Raw genomic sequence first — 25931 nt, 5'->3', positions numbered from 1 at the left:
TTGCCCCTCACTCCCCCCCCCCAAAGCTAAGGACCCTCTGTGCTTATCCCAGACTTTACCCCTCACTCACTCCCCCCACAGCTAACGATCCTCTGTGCTTATCCCAGACTTTACCCCTCACTCACTCCCCCACAGCTAAGGATCCTCTGTGCTTATCCCAGGCTTTGCCCCTCACTTCCCCCCCCCCCAAAGCTAAGGACCCTCTGTGCTTATCCCAGACTTTACCCCTCACTCACTCCCCCCACAGCTAAGGATCCTCTGTGCTTATCCCAGACTTTACCCCTCACTCACTCCCCCCCACTGCTAAGGATCCTCTGTGCTTATCCCAGGCTTTGCCCCTCACTCCCCCCCCCCCCAAAGCTAAGGATCATCTGTGCTTATCCCAGAATTTACCCCTCACTCACTCCCCCCACAGCTAACGATCCTCTGTGCTTATCCCAGAATTTACCCCTCACTCACTCCCCCCCCACAGCTAAGGATCCTCTGTGCTTATCCCAGACTTTACCCCTCACTCACTCCCCCCACAGCTAACGATCCTCTGTGTTTATCCCAGGCTTTACCCCTCACTCACTCCCCCCACAGCTAAGAATCCTCTGTGTTTATCCCATACTTTACCCCTCACTCACTCCCCCCAAAGCTAAGAATCCTCTGTGTTTATCCCAGGCTTTACCCCTCACTCACTCCTCCCACAGCTAAGAATCCTCTGTGTTTATCCCAGACTTTACCCCTCACTCACTCCCCCCCACAGCTAAGGATCCTCTGTGTTTATCCCAGACTTTACCCCTCACTCACTCCCCCCAAAGCTAAGAATCCTCTGTGTTTATCCCAGGCTTTACCCCTCACTCACTCCCCCCCACAGCTAAGGATCCTCTGTGTTTATTGAGGAAAGACTTCCCTTGACTGAACCAGTAAACAAAGTTTATTTATGTGTTCAGTAATTATGTTATGTATTATAGTTTCTACTATTTTGCCCAGAATGAAAATCAGGTTTACTAATCTTTAGTATCTGAGTATCTGAGATTACCTCTTGAGCCCTTTTTGCAATTGGTGTTATATTGGCCACCTTCCAATGTTTAGGAGAACAGTAATGTCAAGTTATAGATTACCAATAATAGTTTGGAGTTTCGTGTTTGATTTCTTTCAATACTCTAGGCTGTATGCCATCCGGTCCAGATGATTTGCAGCTCATTAACTTTTTAATTTGGCTTATCACATCTTCCAGGATTGCTGAAATTTGATTCACTTCCTCATTATGGTCACCCTTAAATACCATTTCTGGCACAGGTATCTCTTTCACCTCTCCCTCAATAAAAACCTAAACAAAGAATTTCTTTAAGAACATAGAGAGGTGTGGTAGCCGTGTTAGTCCACTTTTAAAGGTAATCAATAGAAATAAAACATGGAAAAGAAAATAAGATGATACCTTTTTTATTGGACATAACTTAATACATTTCTTGATTAGCTTTCGAAGGTTGCCCTTCTTCGTCAGATCGGAAATAAGCAAATGTTGGTAGATGACAATATATATTTCAGTGACAGTCTAACAGGATGGGGGTGGATAGGTGAGGGACAGGGAGATATGCATGGAGACAGGAAGGTGACAGAGCGGTACAACTTTATGGTTTATAATGGGCTAGAAAACCCAGATCTTTGTTAAGTCCTGTCTGGTGGGTATCAAAATATTTAATCATTCTGACTTCAAAGGTCTTAAGTTCCTGTATTGTTTTAAAGTTACCTTTCAGGATTCTTACTATGAAATCACTGGTACAGTGTTCTGGTTTTGTAAAGTGCCGCCCCACAGTCGTGACATCCTGGCTGGCACTGGCATTTTTCATATGATGTCTATGTAAATTAAATCTTGTCTTTAGCATCTGGCTTGTTTCTCCAATATAGCATCCTTCGTCACATTTTTACACTGAATTTTTTTTTGTTACATTTATACCCCACACTTTCCCACTCATGGCAGGCTATGGAGGGTTAAGTGACTTGCCCAGAGTCACAAGGAGCTGCCTGTGCTGGGAATCGAACTCAGTTCCTCAGGATCAAAGTCCACCACCTTAACCACTAGGCCACTCCTCCACTAACTCCACTAATGATGTATACCACATTGGAAGATGGCCATGTAAAGGATTCCTTTATGTTGAATATTTTTCCTTTGTGAATGGACTTGGGGAAAATCCACTATTTCTGGGAAAAGCAGTATAAAATGTTTTGTATTTTTTTGGGATCTTGCCAGGTATTTGTGATCTGGATTGGCCACTGTTGGAAACAGGATGCTGGGCTTGATGGACCTTTGGTCTTTCCCAGTATGGCAATACCGTGGGGGGTCCTGTGAAATGTTTTGGCATAGTTTGCAGCTGGATATAGTGCAAGGATGTTTGCCATTCTCTTCTTTTTGAGTCTGTGTTGGAAGCTTACTTCTAATTAGCTTGTGTTTTAAGTTGGGTGGCTGTCGGAATTCATCCTCCTGGAGTAGAGGCTGCAGATATTTTATGATTTTTCTTAATTTTTCCAGCTCTGGGTTGTATGTCACTGTAAGGGGGATTCTACAAAGCAGCTAAAAGACCTTATCAGAACATTTCCTACACAAGCGCAGCCTCATCTGAAGAAACTCATACCAAACCAGCCTTCTGTGAGCACATTCTACATGCTACCCAAAATCCACAAACCTGGAAACCCTGGCAGATCAATCATATCGGGTACTGGCACACTCACGGAGGAAATATCTGGGCTCATAGAGGGAATTCTGAAACCTCTCGTGCACAAAACAAACAGTTTCATACAAGACACCACAGACTGTGGATAATGAGTGGAATGGAAAGGGTCGATGTGGAGCGTCTGTTTACGCTTTCCAAAAATACTAGGACAAGGGGGCATGCGATGAAGCTGAATTGTAGTAAATTTAGAATGAATCAGAGGAAATATTTCTTCACTCAACGCGTAGTTAGACTCTAGAATTCGTTGCCGGAAAAAGTGGTTAAGGCGGTTGACTTAGCAGAATTTTTTAAAGGGTTGGATGGCTTCCTGGAGGAAAAGGTCATAGAATGTTATTAAATGGACGTGGGAAAAATCCACTATTTTTGGGATGGGCAGGACAAATTGTTTGTTCTTTTGGCCGCTGTCGGAGACTGGGTGCTGGGCTCGATGGACCCTTGGTCTGTCCCAGCATGGCGATGCTTATGTACTTATACTTGGCACGACAGTCGGTTTAGGCAGTCAGTGCTGCAGAATCTGTTCGGGGTTTAGGATCCAACTCCACCCCCCCCCCCCCAGACCCATTTTTGTTCTGTTCCAGGCTGCACTCCCAGTTAGTTGTTTATGGTTTCAGGTCAATCTATGTTATGTCCTCGCCGTTGCGATGCCCAATTGACCAATATTCATTGTTTTGAGTGAGCCTGCTTGCTAGGGATACCCCACATGTGAGAATAAGCAGCCTGCTTGTCCTTGGAGAAAGCGAAGATACATACCTGTAGCAGATATTCTCCGAGGACAGCAGGCTGATTGTTCTCACAAACCCACCCTCCTCCCCTTTGAAGTTGTTGTTTGCTTATTTTTATGCTTTTTGATTAAACTGAGGTAGCACGCTCGCGCGGCGGGTGGGAAGTTGTTCGTGCCAGGGGCGTTGCCAGGCAACAGATTTTAGGTGGGCCTAGGCAAGAAGTGGGTGGGCACCAAGTGTTCTCCTCCCCCCCCAACACCAAAAAAATATCTCAGTTGGCAGAAAAATGGTCCGCGCATGAGTGGTGAGCGCAATTCGCGCGCCAGAACTCTCTGGCAAAACCTTTTGTTTATTTTGCTTGCAAAATTTCCGATTCCTGTGCTACCATGGATGTCGACCCACATGTGAGAACAATCAGCCTGCTGTCCTCGGAGAATACCTGCTACAGGTAAGTATCTTCGCTTTATGTAGTAAATACAGTATTGATGTGCCTTAATGATAGTTTAGTGTTATAGTTCTCGTGATTATTTTTTTTTACTTGAATTTGATACTGTAACCATTGCTCTGCTCTTGTATCTTTTCCCTCTATTTATGACTTTCTTTGTTTCTTATTTCTTTCCCTTTGATGCTTTGTTGTGAACCACACTGATATGTTTTATTTATATGCAGTTTATCAAATAAATGTGAACATATAAGGATGGCTGGGCTAAGGATCATGAAAGTAGAGCATCTGGATGATGGTCCCCAAGGGTATCTACCAAGTGCCCTACAGTGCACTCCATCCTCTCTGTGTGCTCCTGTATGACTCTTACTCTCTAGTCCAGAGCCTCCTAGAACCAGGCCGTCTCCTGTGCCAGTACAATGAATGCTTCATCTCCTGCAGGACCTGAGGTCATAGACAGAGCTGCTTCTTTCTCCACAGAGGATGGAGCATTGGCTACATGAGAGGCAGGAGATGGCCACTGCTGGACCTCCTCGCTGTCTGAGATGAGTATCACTGTCTAATCATTGTCATCCTCATCCTGGTAGTGGCACAATGGGATGGAGGGACGGAAGTTGCTGTGAGGGATGGTTGGGAGTGCAGGGAGTGACTCTTCCCTTCCTCCAAGTCCATAGTTTCTGGTTGATGGGCTAGGCCTTTGCCCTTACATCCTGGGGGTCCAGTATCTTGATGGACAAGCAAGACAGCTAGTCAAATCATGTTCCCATGTGAAATGCAATGAGAATATCTTCCTTATTTATCTATTTGCTGTGCAGGTGACATCTGGCCAGCAGGCAGATGTGTGCATTTCAGAGACAGGGTGATTAGTGGTTGCTATGCTTTGAGCTTTCACTAGACAGATATCTCTAGGGCACTCACAATGTGTAGATTGAGATGAGACTGGAGAGGCATACAAACTCCCATACTTAATCCCTTATCTCCTATATCTCACTGCTGAGCTTCGTAATAGTCTAAACAGCTATGAACGCTAATTAAGCTGTCACCGAAACATCCAGCTTCTTAGAGCACCAGGTTCTTAGCCAACAAAGAACCTGCCAGCATCAACCCAACTGGTTTCTTGTCAGTTAGATGCTGGTGCTTTCATGGTCTACAGTGTCAACTAGGTCATGCTCACATGTCCTCTCTCTGTCCTATATTTGTGTCCCTACTGCAGGGATGTGCTGGTAAATTTTTAACAACAGGCTCTTTCTCCGGACATAGCCAGCTCTGCAGTTGGAAGGGCCAGGGGAGGCCCGGGGGGGGGGGGGGGGTAGCAACACTTGTCTCCTCTCTCCTCCCTCCCTTCGTGCAGGCACGCTAGGCATACCTTTGCTGGCAGCCAATAAATGGACTGCCACCACTCCCAACGTCTTGCTCTAAGCAGCATGCTGGGAACTTCTTTCACATGCTTGAGAATTCCCAGCCTGCTGCCCAGAGCTGGAAACAAGGAGTGAGGAGCAGCAGCAGTCCTATTTACTTGGCTGGCAGGGCTTCAGCATCCCCCACCAGCAAAGTAAAAAGAGAATTCAGCAGGGAGCCCAAGCCACATTTTGGGAGACAAGTTGTTAAAGTAGCCATGGAGGGCTCTACTTTAACAACCGGCTCCCAAATTCTTATAAACTTAACAACCGGCTCTTGAGAGCCTGTGAGAGCCTGCTCCAGCACACCACTGCCCTACTGCCTTGTCCACAGCCTCTGGTCTTCAGGGAGTGAAGGGTGATACAATCACCCAGTTCTGTGCTATCACGTGCCCACTCTTCCTGTCTCAAACATTTCAATGTTGTCATGATTTTCCTCAGTTATTCCAGTCATTTATCCCCTGGTCTTCTTGCTGCTCCCTGTACCCTGCTCCCTTTTCTCTGACCCCCCCCCCCCCCCCCCCAATATACCCACACGTTTGTTTCCCTTTTATCTACTATTCACTCATCATACGGGAATATTATTTTTCTTTCTGCTCTCGACAGCTTGTGCTATTTAACAGTCAGTAGAAGTGAAAGCAGCAGATAATGAACAGAAATATAATTATACCGACTTTTTTATCCCTCATACAAACCATGACAGGGAAACATATATGAAGAATAATGACACAATAAACGCTGTATTTTATGAGCTCTTCCTGCACCAGGTAATAACATTTAATATGGTGAAAAATATCCTGGCTTCTAACAAAGTGAGGTTGGGGTGACAGTGTGGTTAATTGTTCAGAGCTAGGGGGTCAGGAGGACATAGGCCTTCCCTGCTGCTCTTAGTGACTCCTGGCTTCTCACACCGTTCCTAGCCTCATAAATTCTAATTCTTATCATTACTAATTACTAGATCAGAAGGGAGACCATCTCTCACCCCTGTCTTGCTTCCCCATCTTCTCCTTTTCAGGATCCTTCCTGAACCAGCTTCAGTTCTGGCCATTGATTTGATGGTTTAACATCCCCCGTATCCCTTAACCCTGCAAATAATTTGATCATAAATCAGTAAGTTACTGCTTGCTCCCTGTGTGTGTCCCTGTCTCCTCAGCTCGAAACTTGGGGTCATCTTTGACTCTTCTCTCTCCTTCTCTGCTCATATCCAGCAGATCGCCAAGACCTGTCGTTTCTTTCTTTACAACATCCGTAAAATCCGCCCCTTTCTTTCTGAGCACTCTACCAAAACCCTCATCCACACCCTTGTCACCTCTCGTTTGGACTACTGCAATCTGCTTCTTGCTGGCCTCCCACTTAGTCACCTCTCCCCTCTCCAGTCGGTTCAAAACTCTGCTGCCCATCTCGTCTTCCGCCAGGGTCGCTTTACTCATACTACCCCCTCTCCTCAAGACCCTTCACTGTTTCCATATCCGTTTTTCGCATTCCTGTTCAAACTTCTTCTACTAACTATAAATGTATTCACTCTGCTGCTCCCCAGTATCTCTCCACACTCGTCCTTCCCTACACCCCTTCCCGTGCACTCTGCTCCATGGATAAATCCTTCTTATCTGTTCCCTTCTCCGCTACTGCCAACTCCAGACTTCGTTCCTTCTGTCTTGCTGCGCCCTATGCCTGAAATAGACTTCCTGAGCCCCTACGTCTTGCCCCATCCTTGACCATCTTTAAATCTAGATTGAAAGCCCACCTCTTTAACATTGCTTTTGACTTGTAACCACTTGTATCCACTCGCCTCCACCTACCCCTACCCTCCTCTCCTCTTTCCTCTACACATTAATTGATTTGTTGCTTTATTTTTTGTCTACTAGATTGTAAGCTCTTTGAGCAGGGACTGTCTTTCTTCTATGTTTGTGCGCGCTGCGTATGCTTTGTAGCGCTATAGGAATGCTAAATAGTAGTATTAGTAGTAGTCCCCTCACCCTGAGTCTCTCCCTCTTCTGTCCTCATCCCTTCAACCTCACCATTACCCTTCCAGTGTCCACCCCATCTCCTTACTGACCTCTCGTCTTAGGCCGAAAACTATCCCCCTTTTTCCTCTCTCATTTATATCCTTCCCTCCGTCCCTCCCAGATGGTTTTCCTGTTATGCAGGTCAATTAGTCTGACCTCTCTGGTGGGTAAATTAGTGGAGGGTAACGGATTTTGTACAAACAAGTGCAGGATCGGAGGTAACTTGGTTTACTGGGGCAGAGCATGTCAATGTATTCATTCTTATGACTGGATAAGCAAAGACGATGGTCGTGATGCCTTTCCTTTCAAAACAAGGTTCAGAACTCCCAGAGTAGTACGCTGGATTAGAAACTGCCTGAAAAACAGAGGACATAATTGACGCTGAGTATAAGGGATAAGCCGTTGTTAAATGCAACAGAAGAAAGGCAGTCACATTTCCTTTGTTGTTTCCTGTCCATTGGCAAAGGAAAATAAACAGAAAAAGACGACATCGTGTTCTTTCATTTCCCAACGCAAGGAGGCCTGCCTCTCACCATACAAAGTTGTCCCCGTCCGATATGGCCAAGACTGACATTGAACCTGCCATGCAGTTACTAGACACACTGTGAGCTGAATACTGGCCTTGGCTTTATCAGCTACAACTGAAATCCCAGCTTCCTTCCCCAGCAATCCATCCCCCATCTAGGCCCCTATGGTGTAAGTACCCCCACCTAACCCATCTAGGCTGGTTCCATAAGTTCTCCTCCCTAGTAGAACCCCCCCCCCCCCCACCAAGCCTCCCTCCCATGATCAGGGACCTTTTCTCAACAACCTGATGTTGTAGGGAGTCCGTTGAGGCAAGAGTGATGCCTATGGCCACACTGAATCCCATATGAGGACTACAACTTCTCACCATAGTCTCGTGGCTCTGCTAGAGTTTGTGTAGTACCGCACAGCTATGGTGAGAGGTCGCAGCTGACAAATTGTATTTGGTATCCGCTATGGGAAGGAGGAAATGGCAACTGCTTCTGCTCCAACCAGTGATGTCGCTACGGGTAGCTACCATGACCTCTAGTGGCCACATTAAATCACAGCAGCTATTTTCAGAGTAGAGCTGGAGATCACTCCTGCTCTGACTAGCCACTAGACCACCAAGGATTGTAAGGTAGTTGGGGAGCTACTCTTTGCGTTCTTTTTGTCTGTATGTAATGTGATTGCAAAGTAATACAGTTATGATCTTGCATAGCAGTTTTTAAATGGTAAATAGAGTGCTCTAATAAATGCGTTTAAGTACATAATCATCGCCATGCTGGGACAGACCAAGGGTCCATCGAGCCCAGCACCCTGTCCTGACAGCGGCCAAAAGAACAAGCAATTTGTCCCGCCCATCCAAAAATAGTGGATTATTCTCAAATCATTCATAACATTCTATGGCCTTTTGCTCCAGGAAGCCGTCCAACCCTTTTTTTGAAATCTGCTAAGTTAAACCGCCTTAACCACCTTTTTCCGGCAGGGAATTCCAGAGTTTAACTACGCGTTGAGTGAAGAAAAATTTCCTCCGATTCGTTTTAAATTTACCACACTGCAGCTTCATCGCATGCCCCCTTGTCCTAGTATTTTTGGAAAGCGTAAACAGACGCTCCACATCGACCCGTTCCATTCCACTCATTATCTTATAGCCTCTATCGTATCTCCCCTCAAGACCGCTATCTATTTTGATACAAAAGTTAGCATGAGTTTAAGTCTGTAAATTTGGGATGATAAGTTCCTTAGGGATTAGCAGTGCACTCCATTGTAAAACACTGTGGTTTCTAGCAGGGCCGTGCCTAGGGTCTCCGGCGCCCCCCTGCAGTTGGCCTCTCCAGCGCCCCCCCCCCCTCAGTCGCCTCTCCGGCGCCCCCCTCCCCGAAAACGAGCGCTACACTACTAGCGCTCTTCTCCCCAGATCCATTTTTTTGTTTAAATTTACCTCTCCGGCGCTTGCAGCGTAGGCACGTTAATGAGAAGGAGGCGGCGCTCCCCCGCCCCGACGTGTCTTGCCTTCGCTGTGTCCCGCCTTCTTCTGACGTCAGAAATGACGTCAGAAGAAGGCGGAACCGAGCGAAGGGAAGACACGTCGGGGCGGCCGGGGAGCGCCGCCTCCTTCTCACTTACGCTGCCGCGCGCCGGAGAGGTAAATTTAATCCAAAAAAAAAAGGATCTGGGGAGAAGAGGGCGAGGTAAGCATGGTGCGGCGGGGCGCCCCCCAGAGGATGGCGCCCTCCTGCCATGCTTACCTCGCTTACCGCATCGGCACGGCCCTGGTTTCTAGCTTTTCATTAGCTGAGGTCCCTGTGTGCGGAGGTTATTTTGCTTGGAGGTAAAATATGGTCTTTCAATATTTAAATTATATATATTCTGTCTTGGATACTATTTGGGTGATCCATTGGTATGTTGAAGATGCAGTGTTTTAATCATTTTTGTAGCTTGCAAAACCTAAGTTTTATGAGAGAGGAACCTGCAATGATTGTTTTGGTCAGCTTATAATGGTAGTAGGGAAATTATATTACAGTGAAAATTTGAGAAATGAATTGCTCTTGATTATAATTTTTCAGAGCATATAAGCCTCGTATTCAGTAACATCGATGTGCCTTTTTTATTCTGGACTGTGCATCAGGCTGGTATAATGTCCGCAGTGTAGTCCTGTGTCTGGACTCCTTTTCTCTATTTTAATAAAATCTATATCGTGGTTGTTCTGTAACTAAATACAAAATGGCCGATTCAGGTCACAAGTACCTGGCACAAACCCAGTTAGTAGCACAATTCCATGCTACCAATCCCAGGGCAAGCAGTGGCTTCCCCTATGTCCATCTCAATAGCAGACTATGGACTTTTCCTCCAGGAACTTGTCCAAACCTCTTTTAAACCCAGATACGCTATAACCTCTGTTACCACATCGTCTGGCAGTGAGTTCCAGAGTTTAACTATTCATTGAGTGAAAAAATTTTCCTCCTATTGAAAGTATTTCCATGTAACTTCATTGAGTGTCCCCTGGTCTTTGTACTTTCTGAAAGAGTGAAAAATCAGTTCACGTCTACTCGTTCTACACCACTCAGGATTTTATAGACCTCAATCATACCCCCCCCCCCCCCCCCCGCCATCTCTTTTCCAAGCTGAAGAGCCCTAACCTCTTTAGTCTTTCCTTATATGAGAGGCTCTCCATTTCCTTTGGTAGCTCTTCTTTGAACCTTTTCTAATTCTGCTTTAACTTTTTTGAGACTTTTTTTTTTAGAAGTCTTTGTTAAAATGGTTCTCCCAGTTGCCAGCCTGTGCTTGCAATTCCTGGGACTGGAGGATCTGCCGACTGCAAGCTCTGACAATCTCCAGTGGGCCTCACTGGTTCACTTTCACACAACCAAACTTTAGTTTTCAGTTTTGACTTTGGCTAAAGCCAGGTGACAAGTTTTGGCTGCATGTTCGGTTTCGGCCGAAAGTGGTTAGATAGTTTTGGTAGCAGTTTCGGTTTCAGCCTCTAATGTTAATGAACTTTAAATCTAGACTGAAAGCCCACCTCTTTAACATTGCTTTTGACTCGTAACCACTTGTAACCATTCGCCTCCACCTACCCTCCTCTCTTCCTTCCCGTTCACATTAATTGATTTGATTTGCTTAATTTATTTTTTGTCTATTAGATTGTAAGCTCTTTGAGCAGGGACTGTCTTTCTTCTATGTTTGTGCAGCACTGCGTATGCCTTGTAGCGCTATAGAAATGCTAAATAGTAGTAGTAGTAATGAACTCTTCAATATCAATTTTAATCTCCTATAATGTTCTTTACTGATTCTTTTTCTTAGTGATTTCTGCTTGATAGTTGTTCCTTCCTCCCCTGCTAGATATTTATACACCTTCGTGTTCAATTTCCTTTATCTCACAGTTATCAGTGAGGCAGATGTTTTCAGTTTTGCTCAACTTTCCCCTACAGAAATTCACCTTAGCACAAAACTCAGTTTGAGTGGTGCTATATCCCTTCCCTTGTCATACATAGGATTCTATGCGTTTGATTAGGACATCTTTCAAACATTTTTTATGCTTGATGAGAAATGGAATGCTGGACATTTGACTTTTTAATAGCTCAATAATACTACTACTACTACTTAGCATTTCTATAGCGCTACTAGGGTTATGCAGCGCTGTACAAGTTAAAACATGGGGAAGGACAGTCCCTGCTCAAGAGAGCTTACAATCTGTGTAGTCAGTGTATCATGAATGGGGAAGGTGGTTAGGCGCCAAAAGCAAGGGAGAAGAGATGGGTTTTGAGTAAGGACTTAAAGATGGGCAGGGAGGGCGCATGGCATATGGGCTCGGGGAGTCTGTTCCAGGCATAAGGTGATGCGAGGCAGAAGGGATGGAGTCTGGAGTTAGCGGTGGGTGGAGAAGGGTACAGATAGGAGTTGATTTGTCCTGAGAGCGGAGGTTACGGGTTGGGACATAGTGGAGAGGGAAAGGGTAGAGAGGTAATGGGGGGCTGCAGATTGAGTGCATTTGAAGGTCATTAGGAGAAGCTTGAACTGAATACGGTAGTGAATCGGGAGCCAGTGAAGCGACTTGAGGAGAGGGGTGATATGAGAGTATCGGTTCATGCGGTAGAATAAGACTGCAGTGGAATTTGTGGACAGATTGAAGGGGGATAGGTGGCTAAGCGGGAGACAGCAAGGAGAAGGTTGCAATAGTCAAGACGAGAGGTAACAAGTGAGTGGACGAGGGTTCGGGTGGTCTGTTCAGAGAGGAATGGGCGGATTTTGCTAATATTATAGAGGAGAAGCGACAGGTCCTTAGCTGTCTGCTGGATAGGGCAGAGAAGGAGAGGGAGGAGTCGAAAATGACTCCGAGATTGCGGGCTGACGAGACGGGGAGGATGAGGGCGTTGTCAACAGAGACAGAGAGTGGGGGAAGAGGAGAGGAGGGTTTGGGTGGGAAGACGAAGGAGCTCAGTCTTTGCCATGTTCAGTTTCAGATGACGGTTGGACATCCAGGCGCGATATCTGAGAGTGCAGGCCGAGACTTTGGCCTGGGTTTCGACTGTGATGTCGGGAGTGGAGAGGGTAGAGCTGGGTGTCATCGGCATAGAGATGGTACTGGAAACCATGTGATGAGATCAGTGAGCCCAGGGAAGAGGTGTATATTGAGAAAAGAAGCGGTCCAAGGGCAGATCCTTGGGAACCCCAACAGAGAGCGGGACGGGGGTGGAAGAAGAGCCATTAGAAAATACTCTGAAGGTGCATTGGGAAAGATACGAGGAGAACCAGGAGAGGACGGGGCCCTGGAATCCAAATGAGGACAGTGTGTCAAGAAGTAAATTATGATTGACGGTGTCGAAGGCGGCAGATAAGTCAAGGAGGATAAGGATGGAGTAGTGACCTTTGGATTTGGCAAGGAACAGGTCATTGCAGACTTTGGAGAGAGCTTTTCTGTTGAGTGTAGTGGGCGAAAGCCGGATTGAAGCGGATCAAGGATGGCCTGAGAGGAGAGGAAATCAAGGCAGCGGCTGTGGACAGCGCGTTCAAGTAATTTGGAGAGGAAGGGTAGAAGGGAGATGGGGCGGTATTGGAGGGACAGGTGGGGTCAAGTGATGGTTTTTTAAGAAGTGGAGTGACTACAGCGTGCTTGAAGGTGTCAGGGACAGTAGCAGTGGAGAGAGAGAGGTTGAGGATGTGACAGATTGAGGGGTTAACTGTAGGAGAGATGTTGGTAAGCAGATTGGTGGGAATGGGGTCAGACGAACAGGTGGTGCACTTAGAGGAAGAAAGAAGGCGAGCAGTTTCCTCTTCGGTGATCTCAGGGAAGGAGGAGAAGGAGGACAGGTTAGGTTGGTTGAGGGAGTGGGTTAAGAAGTCACAGGGAGGAGAAGGCTTGGAGGTGAATTCAAGGTTTATCTTCTGCACTTTATCGCGGAAGTAGTCCAGCTAATGTTTGAGGAGAGAGTGGAGGGGGGGGGGGGTGGGAGCGGAGGGCACTTTAAGTAGGGAGTTGAGGGTTGCGAAGAGGCGACGAGGGTTTGGAGCCAGAGAATTGGTTAATTGAGAATAATGTTCCTGTTTGGCAAGGAATAGGGAGGACTGGAAGGAGGATAGCATGAATTTGTAATGGGTGAATTCTGACAGGGTGCGAGATTTCCTCCAGAGTCGTTCAGGCAGATCGGGTGCAGGAGCGAAGGTAACGGATGCATGGGGTTAACCAGGGCTGAGGATTAATGCGCTTAGTGGGGCGAGAGACAGATGGTGCTAGGGTATCCAGAGCAGTGGAGAGAATTTCATTGTAGGTAGAGACAGCCGTGTCGACAGATTCAGAAGACGAGATGGATGGAAGAGATTGGAGATGTGAGAGGATAGGGTAGGGGGGTCGACAGCTTGGAGATTCCTGAAGGTAGTGGTTATAGTTGGGCCGAGGTTGAGGGGGAGGTGATGAAGTGTGAGGGTGATTAGGTGATGATCTGAGATAGGAAGGACTGAGGTGCAGAAATTAGAAGGTGAGCAGGAAGAGAAGAGACCGAGGTCGAGACAATGGCCAATCACGGTGAGTAGGGGGCGGTAGAGGATAGTCGGAGGTTAAAGGAGGAATCAGGGTGAGGAATTTAGAAGCGTAGGAGTTGGATGGGTTGTCAAACGTGAATGTTAAATCACCAAGAATGAGGGATGGAGATGCGGGATCGAGAAAGACGGTGAGCCAGGCGTCGAAGTCAGTAAGGAATGAAGAGAGGGGCTTATCAGGGGGGCGGTAGATGATGGCAACTCTGAGTGGTACTGGGTGAATAGTCGGATGGAGTGAGCTTCAAAGGACGAGAAAGCAGTGAGACTGCGGCAGGAGGAGGGGTTGGAAAACTACAGGAGGGCGAGAGAAGTAGCCCGACGCCTCCGCCGCGGCCATCTGGGCGGGGAGTGTGGGAGAAGAGATACCTCCATGACAAAGGGCGGCGACTGAGGCAGAGTAGTTGTCAGGGGAGAGCCAGGTTTCGGTTAGGGCGAGTAGTTTGAAGGGGAGCGAGAGATGAAGAGATCGTGGATGAAGGGCAGTTTGTTGCAGACTGAGTGGGCATTCCACAAAGCACATGAGAAGGGGAGGGAAGAGGGGGGGAGGGAGGGATAGAGACGAGATTGGAGGCGTTACGGAATCGTTTGTTGTGGTAGGAGGAGGACAGGTAGGGGGACCTGGATTAGTGATTAATGTCTCCCACGATAGCAGGAGGAGGAGCAGGAGAGTGCGGAGGAGGTGGGGGAGGTCGGGCGACGAAGGGCGACGAAGACGGGTGCACTTAAGAGAATGGTGAAGGGTTAATGGTAGGAAGGAGGTGTTGAAGATTAAGGGCTAGGAAGGAGGAGGGGGACAAGAGAGATGGTGAGGTGGTGAGGGATGGGGGTGGATAGGGTAATTGCCGTAGTGGGCAGGTTGGGAGGGAACACAGGGGGCAATGAGTTCCAGCAGTGGACAGCGGTAAGGGGAGGGGAAAAAGATTAGGAAGGGACGGGCAAGGAAGAGGATGTGGACAGGGGCCATAAGTAGTGATTGCGGTGTAAGTGGTAGAGACCTGAGGTGAGAAGTAGATAGATAGAGCGGAGAGTCGGAGGCTTGGAATGGAGGGATAGATGGACTGGAGAGCAGGTAAGTCAATGGCTGACAAGTTAGCAGGCAGGCAAGGTGAGGGCAGTGGCTGCCAAACTAGCAGGCGGGCTGAAGCAAGCTGATGCGGATGGACAGGGATGAGCAGGGAGAGGCTGGGGGGTAGGTAGGTCAATAGCTGACAAGTTGTAGGTAGGCAAGTAAATCAGTGGTTGACAAGCTAGTAGGCGGGTTGGGGCATGCTGGAGCCCGGTGGACAAGAACAAGCAGGGAGATTCTGAGAGAAGCATAAAGACAAGGCTGACAAGTTAGCAGGCAGGCGAGTAAGTCAATGGCTGACAAGCTAGCAGGCAGGCTGGAACAAGCTGGTGCAGATGAGCAGGGAGAAGCTGGAGCAAGCAGGCTGGAGCAGATGGACTGGAACAGGCAGGGAGAAGCTGGTTCAGGTGGATCGGAGCACGCTGGAGCAGATGTACTGGAGCGGGCAGGCTGGAGCAGGTGTATGGAATAAGCAGGGAGAAGCTGGTTCAGGCAGACTGGAGCCGGTGTACTGGAACAAGCAGGGAGAAGCTGGTTCAGGCGGACTGGAACACGCTGGAGCAGATGTACTGGAGTAGGCAGGCTGGAGCAGGTGTACCGGAGTAGGCAGGCTGGAGCAGGTGTACTGGAACAAGCAGGGAGGAGCTGGATCAGGCGGACTGGAACACGCTGGAGCAGATGTACTGGAGTAGGCAGGCTGGAGCAGGTGTACCGGAGTAGGCAGGCTGGAGCAGGTGTACTGGAGCAAGTAGGTGTACTGGAGCAGATGGGCTGGAACAAGCAGGGAGAAGCCTGACTGGAACACTGGAGCAAGCAGGGGAAGCTGGGTCGGCGTACTGGAGCAAGCTGGGATCGACGTACTGGAACAAGCTGGGATCACGAGATGGGATCATGCAGACAGGAGTAGGCTTGGGAGCAGGCGGACTGGAACACACTAGGGCAGGAACATGCTAGCAGGGAGAAGCTGGATCAGGCGGACCAGAACAGACTGGAGATGCTGGATCAGGCGGACTGGAGTGACTGGAGCAGATGGACTGGAACGAGCAGGGAGAAGCAGCTGGATTAGGCAGGCTGGAACAAGCAGGAAGAAGCTGGATCAGTCGGACCGGGACAGGCTGGAAAAGGTGGCTGGAACAGGCGGACTGGAACAAGCAGGAAGGAGCTGGATCAGGCGGACCGGGGCAAGCCGGAGCAGGAGGCAGGAACAGGCAGGGAGAGGCTGGAACTGCGGACTGGGACAGGCAGGAAGAAGCTTCTTTCTGGGGGTCAGCAGCTCTGCTGGCTTCTGTCTGTGTTTGTCTTGTCTCTAGTCTCTGTGCTGATTGCTTCACTAGACCTCACCTGTGTGGGCTATGCCTCTCTAGAATCATTATTGACATCTCGATGGTGGGCTGGTTCATTTTGCAACTGTTGTGTTGTACGATCCCTGATTGAGGCGTTGAGTGTTGAAACATTGCCCGTGTCGGGTCATTGATATATAGCATTGGTTCACGATGTGTTCTGGTTTTGAAGGCTCTTGGTACTTCTTTGCTTGAATTACATCTTTCAAACCACACACATGTGTGGAATCTACATGTACTGTTACACACTATACATATTGAAGAAATATTTTTTTGCTTAGGCTCTGGAATTTGTTGCAAAGATGATGTAGTAAAAGAAGTGGGTTTAAAAAGGTTTTGGAAAAGTTCCGGAAGAATAAGTCTGTGTTATTAAGGCCGACTTGGAAAAAGTGACTTCTTATCTCTGGGGTATGTGGCATAGAGCTGCCCTATCTTTTCAGATCTTACCAGGTATTTGTTACCTGAATGGAAACAGGATGCTTTAGTTTGATGGACGTTTGGTCTGACCGTGTTTGGCAAATCTTATTCTCTTATGACTTTACATCAGTTTTGAAAGGGAAGAATTTCTCATGTCCAAAGATCTGCAGCTGCCATTAATGTAGGTACTCATATATTTGGAAATCTGAAAGTATGTGTTTACGTGCAACTCTCTGTCCCCAAAATGTTCTTTCAACTCTCTGAATACAAATACGAGAAGCCCAAAAAACAAGACCAGAGAGTTAGAGTGTATAGCACTACTACTACTACTACTTATCATTTCTATAGCGCTACTAGACATACGCAGCGCTGTACACCTGACTAAGAGGCCCTTTGACCCAGCGGTGGTACAGCTACCGACACTTGGTCATACGCCAATCTGGCAACTACTGCCAGGCCTAACGTCAGAGCGGTGGTAAAGCCACCCCCAGCAAACACCATTTCTGGCACCACCAGAAATTTCTTTTTACCTCCAGGAGTTACCCAGCACCAGGATAGTGCAGGACCCCTTACAGTCAGCTAAATGAGTGGGGGTAAGGGTTCCCCACGGAAATGGCCATGCAGCAACTATTTATTTACCATAAGTACATAAGTGTTGCATACTGGACGGACCAAAGGTCCATCGAGCCCAGCATCCTGTTTCCAACAGTGGCAATCCAGGTCACAAGTACCTGCAGAAACCCAAAGAGTAGCAACATTCCATGTAGAACCCAAAGAGTAGCAAGATTCCATTCAGCAATCCCAAGTACATAAGTATTGCCATACTGGGACGGACCAAAGGTCCATCAAGCCCAGCATCCTGTTTCCAACAGTGGCCAATCCAGGTTACAAGTACCTGGCAAGATCACAAAACAGTACAATACATTTATGCTGCTTATCCCAGAAATAGTGGATTTTCCCCAAGTCCATTTAATAATGGTCTATGGACTGTTCCTTTAGGAATGCCGTCCAAAAACTTTTTTAACATAGAGCCATTTCCCTTTTTTTGTCTTTTTACTCGCTGTAGTAAAAGGGGTTCTCGCTGCACAGCAAATCCATGTGCTGATGCAACCACAGGCCCCTTGATAAAAGCAGCCCAAACTGAAGCGGTAGATATAATACCTTGAGTGAATTCCTTTAAAAAGGCAGTAAATAAATCCTAATAAATAAATAGGCATCTTAGAGACCTGATGGAAAGGGACAATCAATGGCACACCTATCATTATCAAGATAAACCTAGAGTGGATCACATCACATTGGTAGCGGGGAGCGTGTGCATATGTTAAAGAAGGAATCGAGTCACGCAGAACAACATTTAGCAGAAACAGGACTGAAGGGTAGAATCATGCTAATTTGTCTGATACTGCTGCACTGGCGTTGCGGACCGTCTTCCTTGCCTCTGTTGTTCCAGGACTGACAGCCTTGCTGGACTCCCTCCCGATTTTGCCCAAGCTCCACCCCACAAGGTGTCACATGTGAGTGCAATTGTGCAATAGCCCATCATGATTGGTTATAGTAATTCTTATATTTAGGCTTAAAACTGATCTCCAAGATTGATATTTTGAAAATCACAAATAGATCGTTACTCCATTGCTGAGGGCAAGGTGAAGAGTGGGAACTGGACGCGGAGACGTTGGTGCTCTTTCCACTTTCGTGGTTCTTACATTGGCTGCCAGGTGCCAAAGCTCGGATTGATTTTAAAGTGTTATGTTTGGTCTTTAAGGGGGTTCCTTTTACTGAAGCTTAGCTCGAGGCCTAAAGGATTAAAATGGGGTCCCTGCTGCAGATACTTGAGCTAAACTTTAGTAAAAGACCCCCTAAGTTTTTAGATGGTCATCAATTGATAAAAATGTTACTAAAACAACTTCCAGGGCCTGTAATTATTTCCTATTAACTTTTCCCTCAACTAAAAGTGTGAGGTATAAACCTTATTTTCTCACTCTTTTTTCTTTCTGGCCATTGGATTACGGAATAATCTTCCTGATGAATTATATTTAGAAATAAATTATTATTCATTTCGTAAAGCTTTTTAAAACTCATTTGCATACTAATTTATGATTGACCTGATAATTACTGTTGTTTAATCTGTCTTAAGTTGTTTTGGCGAGGGAATTGGCGAGAGATAAGTCTTTTTTTAACATAACATAATGTTGTGAGTGATGACACTCCTTTGCCTAACACTCAGGCAGGAACCCCTGTCAAGGACTCTTGAGCTTGTTAACTTGAGGCATCAATGTCTTGGCTGTTATAATCTTGGCCACACCAATCACCTGAAGTCTCTATTATTTTTATGAAGTCTCTTTTATTGAATAAATCACAGATAATTTACTCACCAGTCAGATGTTCAGAAGTGCTGCCCCAGGGCACAGAGACTCCGCCGTTCTGGGAGCTGTTTCAGTGGTTGGAGGTGAGATCTGAGGAGAGGTAGCTTTATTGCAGGGGAGAAAGATAGTTGGACAGGTAGAAAATGCTTCAAAGCTGGGTGACTGAGATGTGCGATATCTCATTAGGGAGGAGATGTTTCAAGGTAAAAAACCCAAGTTCATTGCCGGGCAGTTCCAGGCAGGACAAAGCTGTCTGGGCCAAGATGATGGAATGCCTCATGGCTGAAGGGACAAAGGGGTGTTGAAGCTTCACATAGGCTCGGGGAGGAGCAGATAGAGACCAATGGGGACGAACCTGCAACCGGGGTGGCAAGGGAGGTGCTAGAGGACAGCCCTCGATTGGAGGGAAAGGTCATGCCTGGCTGACCTCCCAGGACAGAGATAGTGAGAATGACCAGGAAATGATAGCAGGAAGACAAAAGAGCCAAGCTTTGGCAGAGAGATAGAGGAGGTCTGGGCAGCCTCACAACCCGTGGTAAACAGTGTCTTACACAGCCAAGCAAGTGCGGTTGCATTGCTTATGAACTACATTACACATAATGCCTTGCTCACGCACCTTTGCAGAGTGAGAACTGCAGCAATGATAGTCCTTAGAAATGAGAATAACAGTAAAGGCATTACACACCTTTTAGGATCACACTATAAACTAGTGCGAGGCTGTCAGAGGACAGAACACCCCCTTCTCCCGGTTAATTTCTGAGGACTGATGAAGAGGATTGGGTTGGCACAGGTACAGCCTTCAAAACCCCTTTACACTTGGCATGAGGCATATTCTAAGGGGGGGACAGCGGTTCACAAACCCCCAAAGCGTCAAGCGATGTGAAACTCCAAACTAGCATGCCGCCATTTTGGCCACTCCACCCAAGCAGATTGTTTTTTTAAGACCCTGAAATTACCTACTTAACACCGTCTACCTTTTCTGAAATGTGAATGCAATTTCCCAGCAGATAATACTCACCAGTGCACTTTTTCCTTCCTGCAGGACCTGTCTCAGTACGTTGTCAACACGGAGAGCAACTGAGCTCTGGTTACCTATAATTCACCTTCATCTAATCACCCACTTATTTATTCCAGTTTCTTTGTCTTTCCCATCTTTTTGTCTATTAAGATGTCACAATGTATTTTATTATGTATGTAAATTTCTTCTCCACTTAGGATGCCATGATAATACGGGCTACAAATAAATATACTATTATTATTGTGCAGAATTCATGAATAATTCTACTGTTGCAGCCTGTTATGTTGTATCATTTATATTCTGCCGATATTTTCATTCTCCGAGGACAAGCAGGCTGAGTTGTTCTCAAAACTGGGTCGACGGTCCGCGGCCGGCCTAGGAACCGGCATTGCCATAACAAAAAGAAAACTTTGCTAGAGCCTTCTGGCGTGTGTGCAGTGCCACGCAAGCGCGTATCTCAGGTTTCTTTTCTTTCTGTGACGAGGTGCTGCAGGTTCATTCTATGCTCCTTGTTAGTGCCCGGGAAAAGAGCCTTCTCTTTTTGATATTTGAGATTTGTCGTGGTTTTTCCCCCTCATTTCTTTTCTCTTAGGCCACGCAGTCGGGTTCTTCTACCCTTTTCACTTAGCACAATCGAGTGCCGTTTTTCCTTCCATGTCATCAAAAACACCCAGCGGCTTCAAACGTTGTACTTGCTGCAACCGGACTATCTCAGGTACAGATACCCATTCTTGGTGTATTCAGTGCCTTGGGCCCGACCATAGGCCAGGCCCGTTGTGACCTGTGTCTTCGTATGAGAAAGGGACCCAACGGCTCGAGAAGGCCCAACGCAAGAAACTGTTTGGGGTTCGGGTCCGGGTCCTTCGACGTTGGCATCGGTACCGAGGTTGGCGACATCAACATCAAGGAACGCATCGATATCAGGAGCAGAGGTACACATGGCTGCTGAGAGGCCACTGGGAGTAGTGAGACATCGAGTGGATCTCCACCTATCTCGAGGCCTCCTGCTGCGCAGGCCCCCTAGGACTGTCCATTGTCGGATCCGACCCCGAGACGACGTGAGGATTCGACGTCATCCCTGTCGGCACCAAGGAGCCTTGGTGACGGGCATCAAGCAAAGGTGAAGAAGCTCCATCATCAATCTCCTTCTTCACGCAGTGCCGGGAGCTCTGGGGCTTGAGGGATTCAGTGCCCGAGAAGCATCGGCGCTAGGAGGACCACTCCCTCTTCATACAAGATGTACGATGTGTTGGCCTCTTAGCAGTCCAGTTCCAGCTCCCGAGCCCTCAACCAATTCTGCCACCGACTGCTCCACCAGTCCCCACAGCCTTCTCCAATGGCGGCTTCTCGACGAGCACATCTGGGCCTTACTTCCAGAGCTTCTGGATGAACTGCTGCGTCAGACTGCTTTGGCATTGGGGGTGCTTGTGCCTGCCATGCCACCTCTGCAGCTGTGTCTGGCCTTTCACCTGCGGTGAGGTCTCCAACCTCGGTGCTGCTTTGCAGCTCCGGTGTCGGTTGCCACTCAGGTCGACTCCCCAATGACATCAGTGGAGGAAGCTTCGTTGCAGTCCATGCGGGTGTCGGCCCCTCGACATCACCATCAAGAATGTTGATCCTCAGCATCGAGGCAGGCTCAGTCTCGGAGCTCCCTTAGGGAAGTGCTTTCTGATACTGAGGAGGAGCGCTCGTGGGAATCAGAGGAAGATCCCAGGTACTTAATACATAAGTACATAAGTAATGCCATACTGGGAAAAGATCAAGGGTCCATCGAGCCCAGCATCCTGTCCATGACAGCGGCCAATCCAGGCCAAGGGCACCTGGCAAGCTTCCCAAACGTACAAACATTCTATACATGTTATTGCTGGAATTGTGGATCTTTCCCAAGTCCATTTAGTAGTTTATGGACTTGTCCTTTAGGAAACCATCCAACCTCTTTTTAAACTCTGCTAAGCTAACCGCCTTCACCACTTTCTCTGGCAACGAATTCCAGAGTTTAATTATACCGTTGGGTGAAGAAAATTTTCTCCGATTTGTTTTAAATTTACTACACTGTAGTTTCATCGCATGCCCCCTAGTCCTAGTATTTTTGGAAAGCGTGAACAGACGCTTCACATCCACCTGTTCCACTCCACTCATTATTTTATATACCTCTGTCATGTCTCCCCTCAGCCGTCTCTTCTCCAAGCTGAATAGCCCTAGCCTCCTTAATCTTTCTTCATAGGGAAGTCGTCCCATCCCCGCTATCATTTTAGTCGCCCTTCGCTGCACCTTTTCCAATTCTACTATATCTTTCTTGAGATGCGGCGACCAGAATTGAACACAATACTCAAGGTGCGGTCACACCATGGAGCGATACAACGGCATTATAACATCCTCACACCTGTTTTCCATACCTTTCCTAATAATACCCAACATTCTATTCGCTTTCCTAGCCGCAGCAGCACACTGAGCAGAAGGTTTCAGCGTATTATTGACGACGACACCCAGATCCCTTTCTTGGTCCATAACTCCTAACGTGGAACCTTGCATGACGTAGCTATAATTCGGGTTCTTTTTTCCCACATGCATCACCTTGCACTTGCTCACATTAAACGTCATCTGCCATTTAGCTGCCCAGTCTCCCAGTCTCGTAAGGTTCTCTTGTAATTTTTCACAATCCTGTCGCGATTTAACAACTTTGAATAACTTTGTGTCATCAGCAAATTTAATTACCTCGCTAGTTACTCCCATCTCTAAATCATTTATAAATATATTAAAAAGCAGCGGTCCCAGCACAGACCCCTGAGGAACCCCACTAACTACCCTTCTCCATTGTGAATACTGACCATTTAACCCCACTCTCTGTTTCCTATCCTTCAACCAGTTTTTAATCCACAATAGGACATTTCCTCCTATCCCATGACCCTCCAATTTCCTCTGTAGCCTTTCATGAGGTACCTTGTCAAACGCCTTTTGAAAATCCAGATACACAATATCAACCGGTTCCCCTTTGTCCACATGTTTGTTTACTCCTTCAAAGAATTGAAGTAAATTGGTCTTTTGGGATTCCCTCCTTCCCCTCCACCTGAAAGGAGACTGTCTCCTCCTGAGAGCCTCTCCTTTACATCGTTTGTTCGGGAAATGGCTGAGGCCATTCCATTCCCTATGGAAGTGGAGGATGAGGTCAAGGCTGAGATGCTCGAGGTCCTGGACTATTTCTCTCCACCTAAGGGAAAGGGGAAAGGGAAATGGGACTTGATATACCGCCTTTCTGAGGTTTTTGCAACTACATTCAAAGCGGGTTACATATATTCAGGTACTTATTTTGTACCAGGGGCAATGGAGGGTTTGGTGACTTGCCCAGAGTCACAAGGAGCTGCAGTGGGAATCAAACTCAGTTCCCCAGGATCAAAGTCCACTGCACTAGCCAATAGGCTACTCCTTCACTCTCAGTAGGCTCCCTTGTATAAGGTACTCCAGGAAGTCCTTATGCGGAACTGGTCGTTCCCTCAGTGTGGTCCCGTGATCCCTAAGAAGACTGATTCCCAGTATCAAATCCATGGTAAATCTGGGTTGATGAGGTCTCAGGTACCCCACTACTCCATGGTGGTGGACTTTGCCCTCAAGAGAGTCTAGAGACTATGCCTCGGTGCCCCCAGGCAGAGAAGCTAGGACCTTGGACTCTTTTGGGAGGAAGACGTATCAGGCTGCTATGCTCGCTGCCCATATCCAATCTTACCAGCTCTTCATGAGCATTCACTTACAGAACTTGGTGAGGAAGCTGTCTACCTTGGTTGATGCCCTCCCTTGAGAGCAGGCTGAGCCTTTTCGCCAGGTGGTCAGGCAGCAGAAGGCGTGTCGTAAATTCCTGGCCATGGGCGCTTACGATACTTTTGATGTGGCATCCAGAACTCTGCTCAGGGTATAACAATGAGCAGACTCTCATGGCCGCATGTCTCTGACCTAGACCATTCGGTCCAGCAGAGGATGGCGGATGTACCTTTCCAGGGGGATAATCTTTTCAGAGAGAAGGTAGAAGACCTGGTTGGCCAGATCAAGAAGCACAATGATGCTATGGCTTGTCTCTCCCATACAGCCTACTCAACTAGGAGGCTTTTTGGGGGGCCACTGAGTGCTCCCTATTGCTATGCTAGGTGTAGGTACACTCTGGCGTTCCGACAGCCTATTCAGGCTCAGCCCCAGTGTGCTTGTTCTCATCAACAGCGTGTGCCTAAGGCCCCCCGCTGCTCCCCAGCAAAAGCAAGGGACGGGATTTTGACTGGCTCCAGTTAAGCATAGCCTCAATTAAATTTGCAGATGACACAAAACTATTCCAAGTTGTTAAAAGACATGCGGACTGTGAAAAATTGCAGGAAGACCTTAGGAAGCTTGAAGATTAGGCATCCAAATGGCAGATGAAATTTAATGTGGACAAACAGCTATGCGATGTTAGGTTCAACATTAAAAGTCTCCACCCAAGAAAAAGATGTAGGCGTCATGTGGGCAATACGTTGAAATCTTCTGCCCCGTGTGCAGCAGCAGACCCCAAAAAAGCAGGATGATAGAAAATATTAGGAAAGGAATAGATAATTAGAAGGATGCAAGGCCTGCCTAGAGAGAGGCATAAGCAGTTGATAGGAGGAGTTAAAATTGCCCTTGTACAAGTCATTGGTGAGGCCCCACTGTGTTCAGTTCTAGAAGCTGTATTTTGCTAAGGATGTAAAAAGACTTGAAGTGGTTCAGAGAAAGGTGACCAAAATGGTGAACGTTCTGCGACAGAAGATGTATGAGAAGAGACTTGAAGACCTAAATGTCTATACCATGGAGTAAGAGGGAAAACAGGGGTGATAGTATAATGACATTTAAATACTTGAGAAGTATCAATACACACAAGACTTTTTCAAAGTTGGGGAATCTGTACAACTAGAGGACATGAAATGAAGCTATTATGAGGAAAGACTAAAGAGGTTAGGTCTCTTCAGCTTGGAAAATGACTTCGGTGGTGAGTAAACTAATGGAAATGCTTCTAAAGCAGAGGATTGTAAGGTTTCTCAAATCGAATGGACTGCAGGACCCGTGGCAGCATGGTTTCACTAGAGGCAGGTCATGTCAGACAAATATGATTGATTTCTTTGACTGGGTGACCAAACAGTTGGACGAGGGAGAGGCACTAGATATGGTGTACTTGGATTTTAGCAAAGCCTTTGACACGGTTCTGCGCAGGGCCTTGCCTAGGGTCTCTGGTGCCCCCCTGCAGACTATCGGTTGGCGCCCCCCCCCCATCCAGCAGAGCAGGAACAGAAGGGAGCAGGCAAGTAAGCTGGACCTCAGGAAAAAATAGCACTGTATGTATCCCTCATTGATAAGTCTCTGACTCTAAAGTTTAGCAATTTCATTAAAGCAAAATGTATTTTCACATATCACATCCTATCCAAGGAGAATGTTTTATATATGTCACCCGTCTGTGGTAAAACTTCACACAGTATCAAAATACCTCTAATATGTAGTCGTGCCAGCCGAGGAAACTAACTGTGCTCAGCTCACAAGAGACAGAGTGAACATAAAATAAAACTTCATCCTTAAAAGATAATATCGGATGAATGCATGAAGGTGAAGGTGAATATGAATTCCTGTGAATGGAATCAATTTGATTTACAATAAATCCAGATACTATTCCCTCATATATATAACAAAAAATTATTTAAGTGGAATGGAATTATTTGACTGTACTGGTAAACAGAAAGAAATACTCTATTGCATTCTAATCTCCTTTGCACCAAAGGATATAATTCAGATCAAACATTTATCTCTGATCAACTATCTCAGATCAAATATTTATTTCAGATCAAATATTAAGGTTTCCTTGCTTACAGTCACTTAAATCTACCTAGCCTTTATATAGCTTATAGGATTTAAAC

At 46.9% G+C, this 25931-nt stretch overlaps 1 protein-coding gene across 1 annotated transcript in view; it reads left to right on the top strand.

Moving 5' to 3' along the window:
* Positions 1–13800: 13800 nt before the first annotated feature.
* The window catches only part of LOC115464838 (mucin-2-like), a 75334-nt gene continuing 63203 nt past the window's right edge, over positions 13801–25931 (top strand). Inside the window, exon 1 of the mRNA XM_030195197.1 lies at positions 13801–13813. Coding sequence (XP_030051057.1) covers positions 13801–13813 — 13 coding nt within the window. The remainder of the gene's footprint in view (positions 13814–25931) is intronic.

This window comes from Microcaecilia unicolor, chromosome 3 (genome assembly GCF_901765095.1).
Source record: "Microcaecilia unicolor chromosome 3, aMicUni1.1, whole genome shotgun sequence".
Taxonomy (NCBI): domain Eukaryota; kingdom Metazoa; phylum Chordata; class Amphibia; order Gymnophiona; family Siphonopidae; genus Microcaecilia; species Microcaecilia unicolor.
Note: the sequence above shows the minus strand (reverse complement) of the source record. Positions and strands in the feature narration are given on the sequence as shown.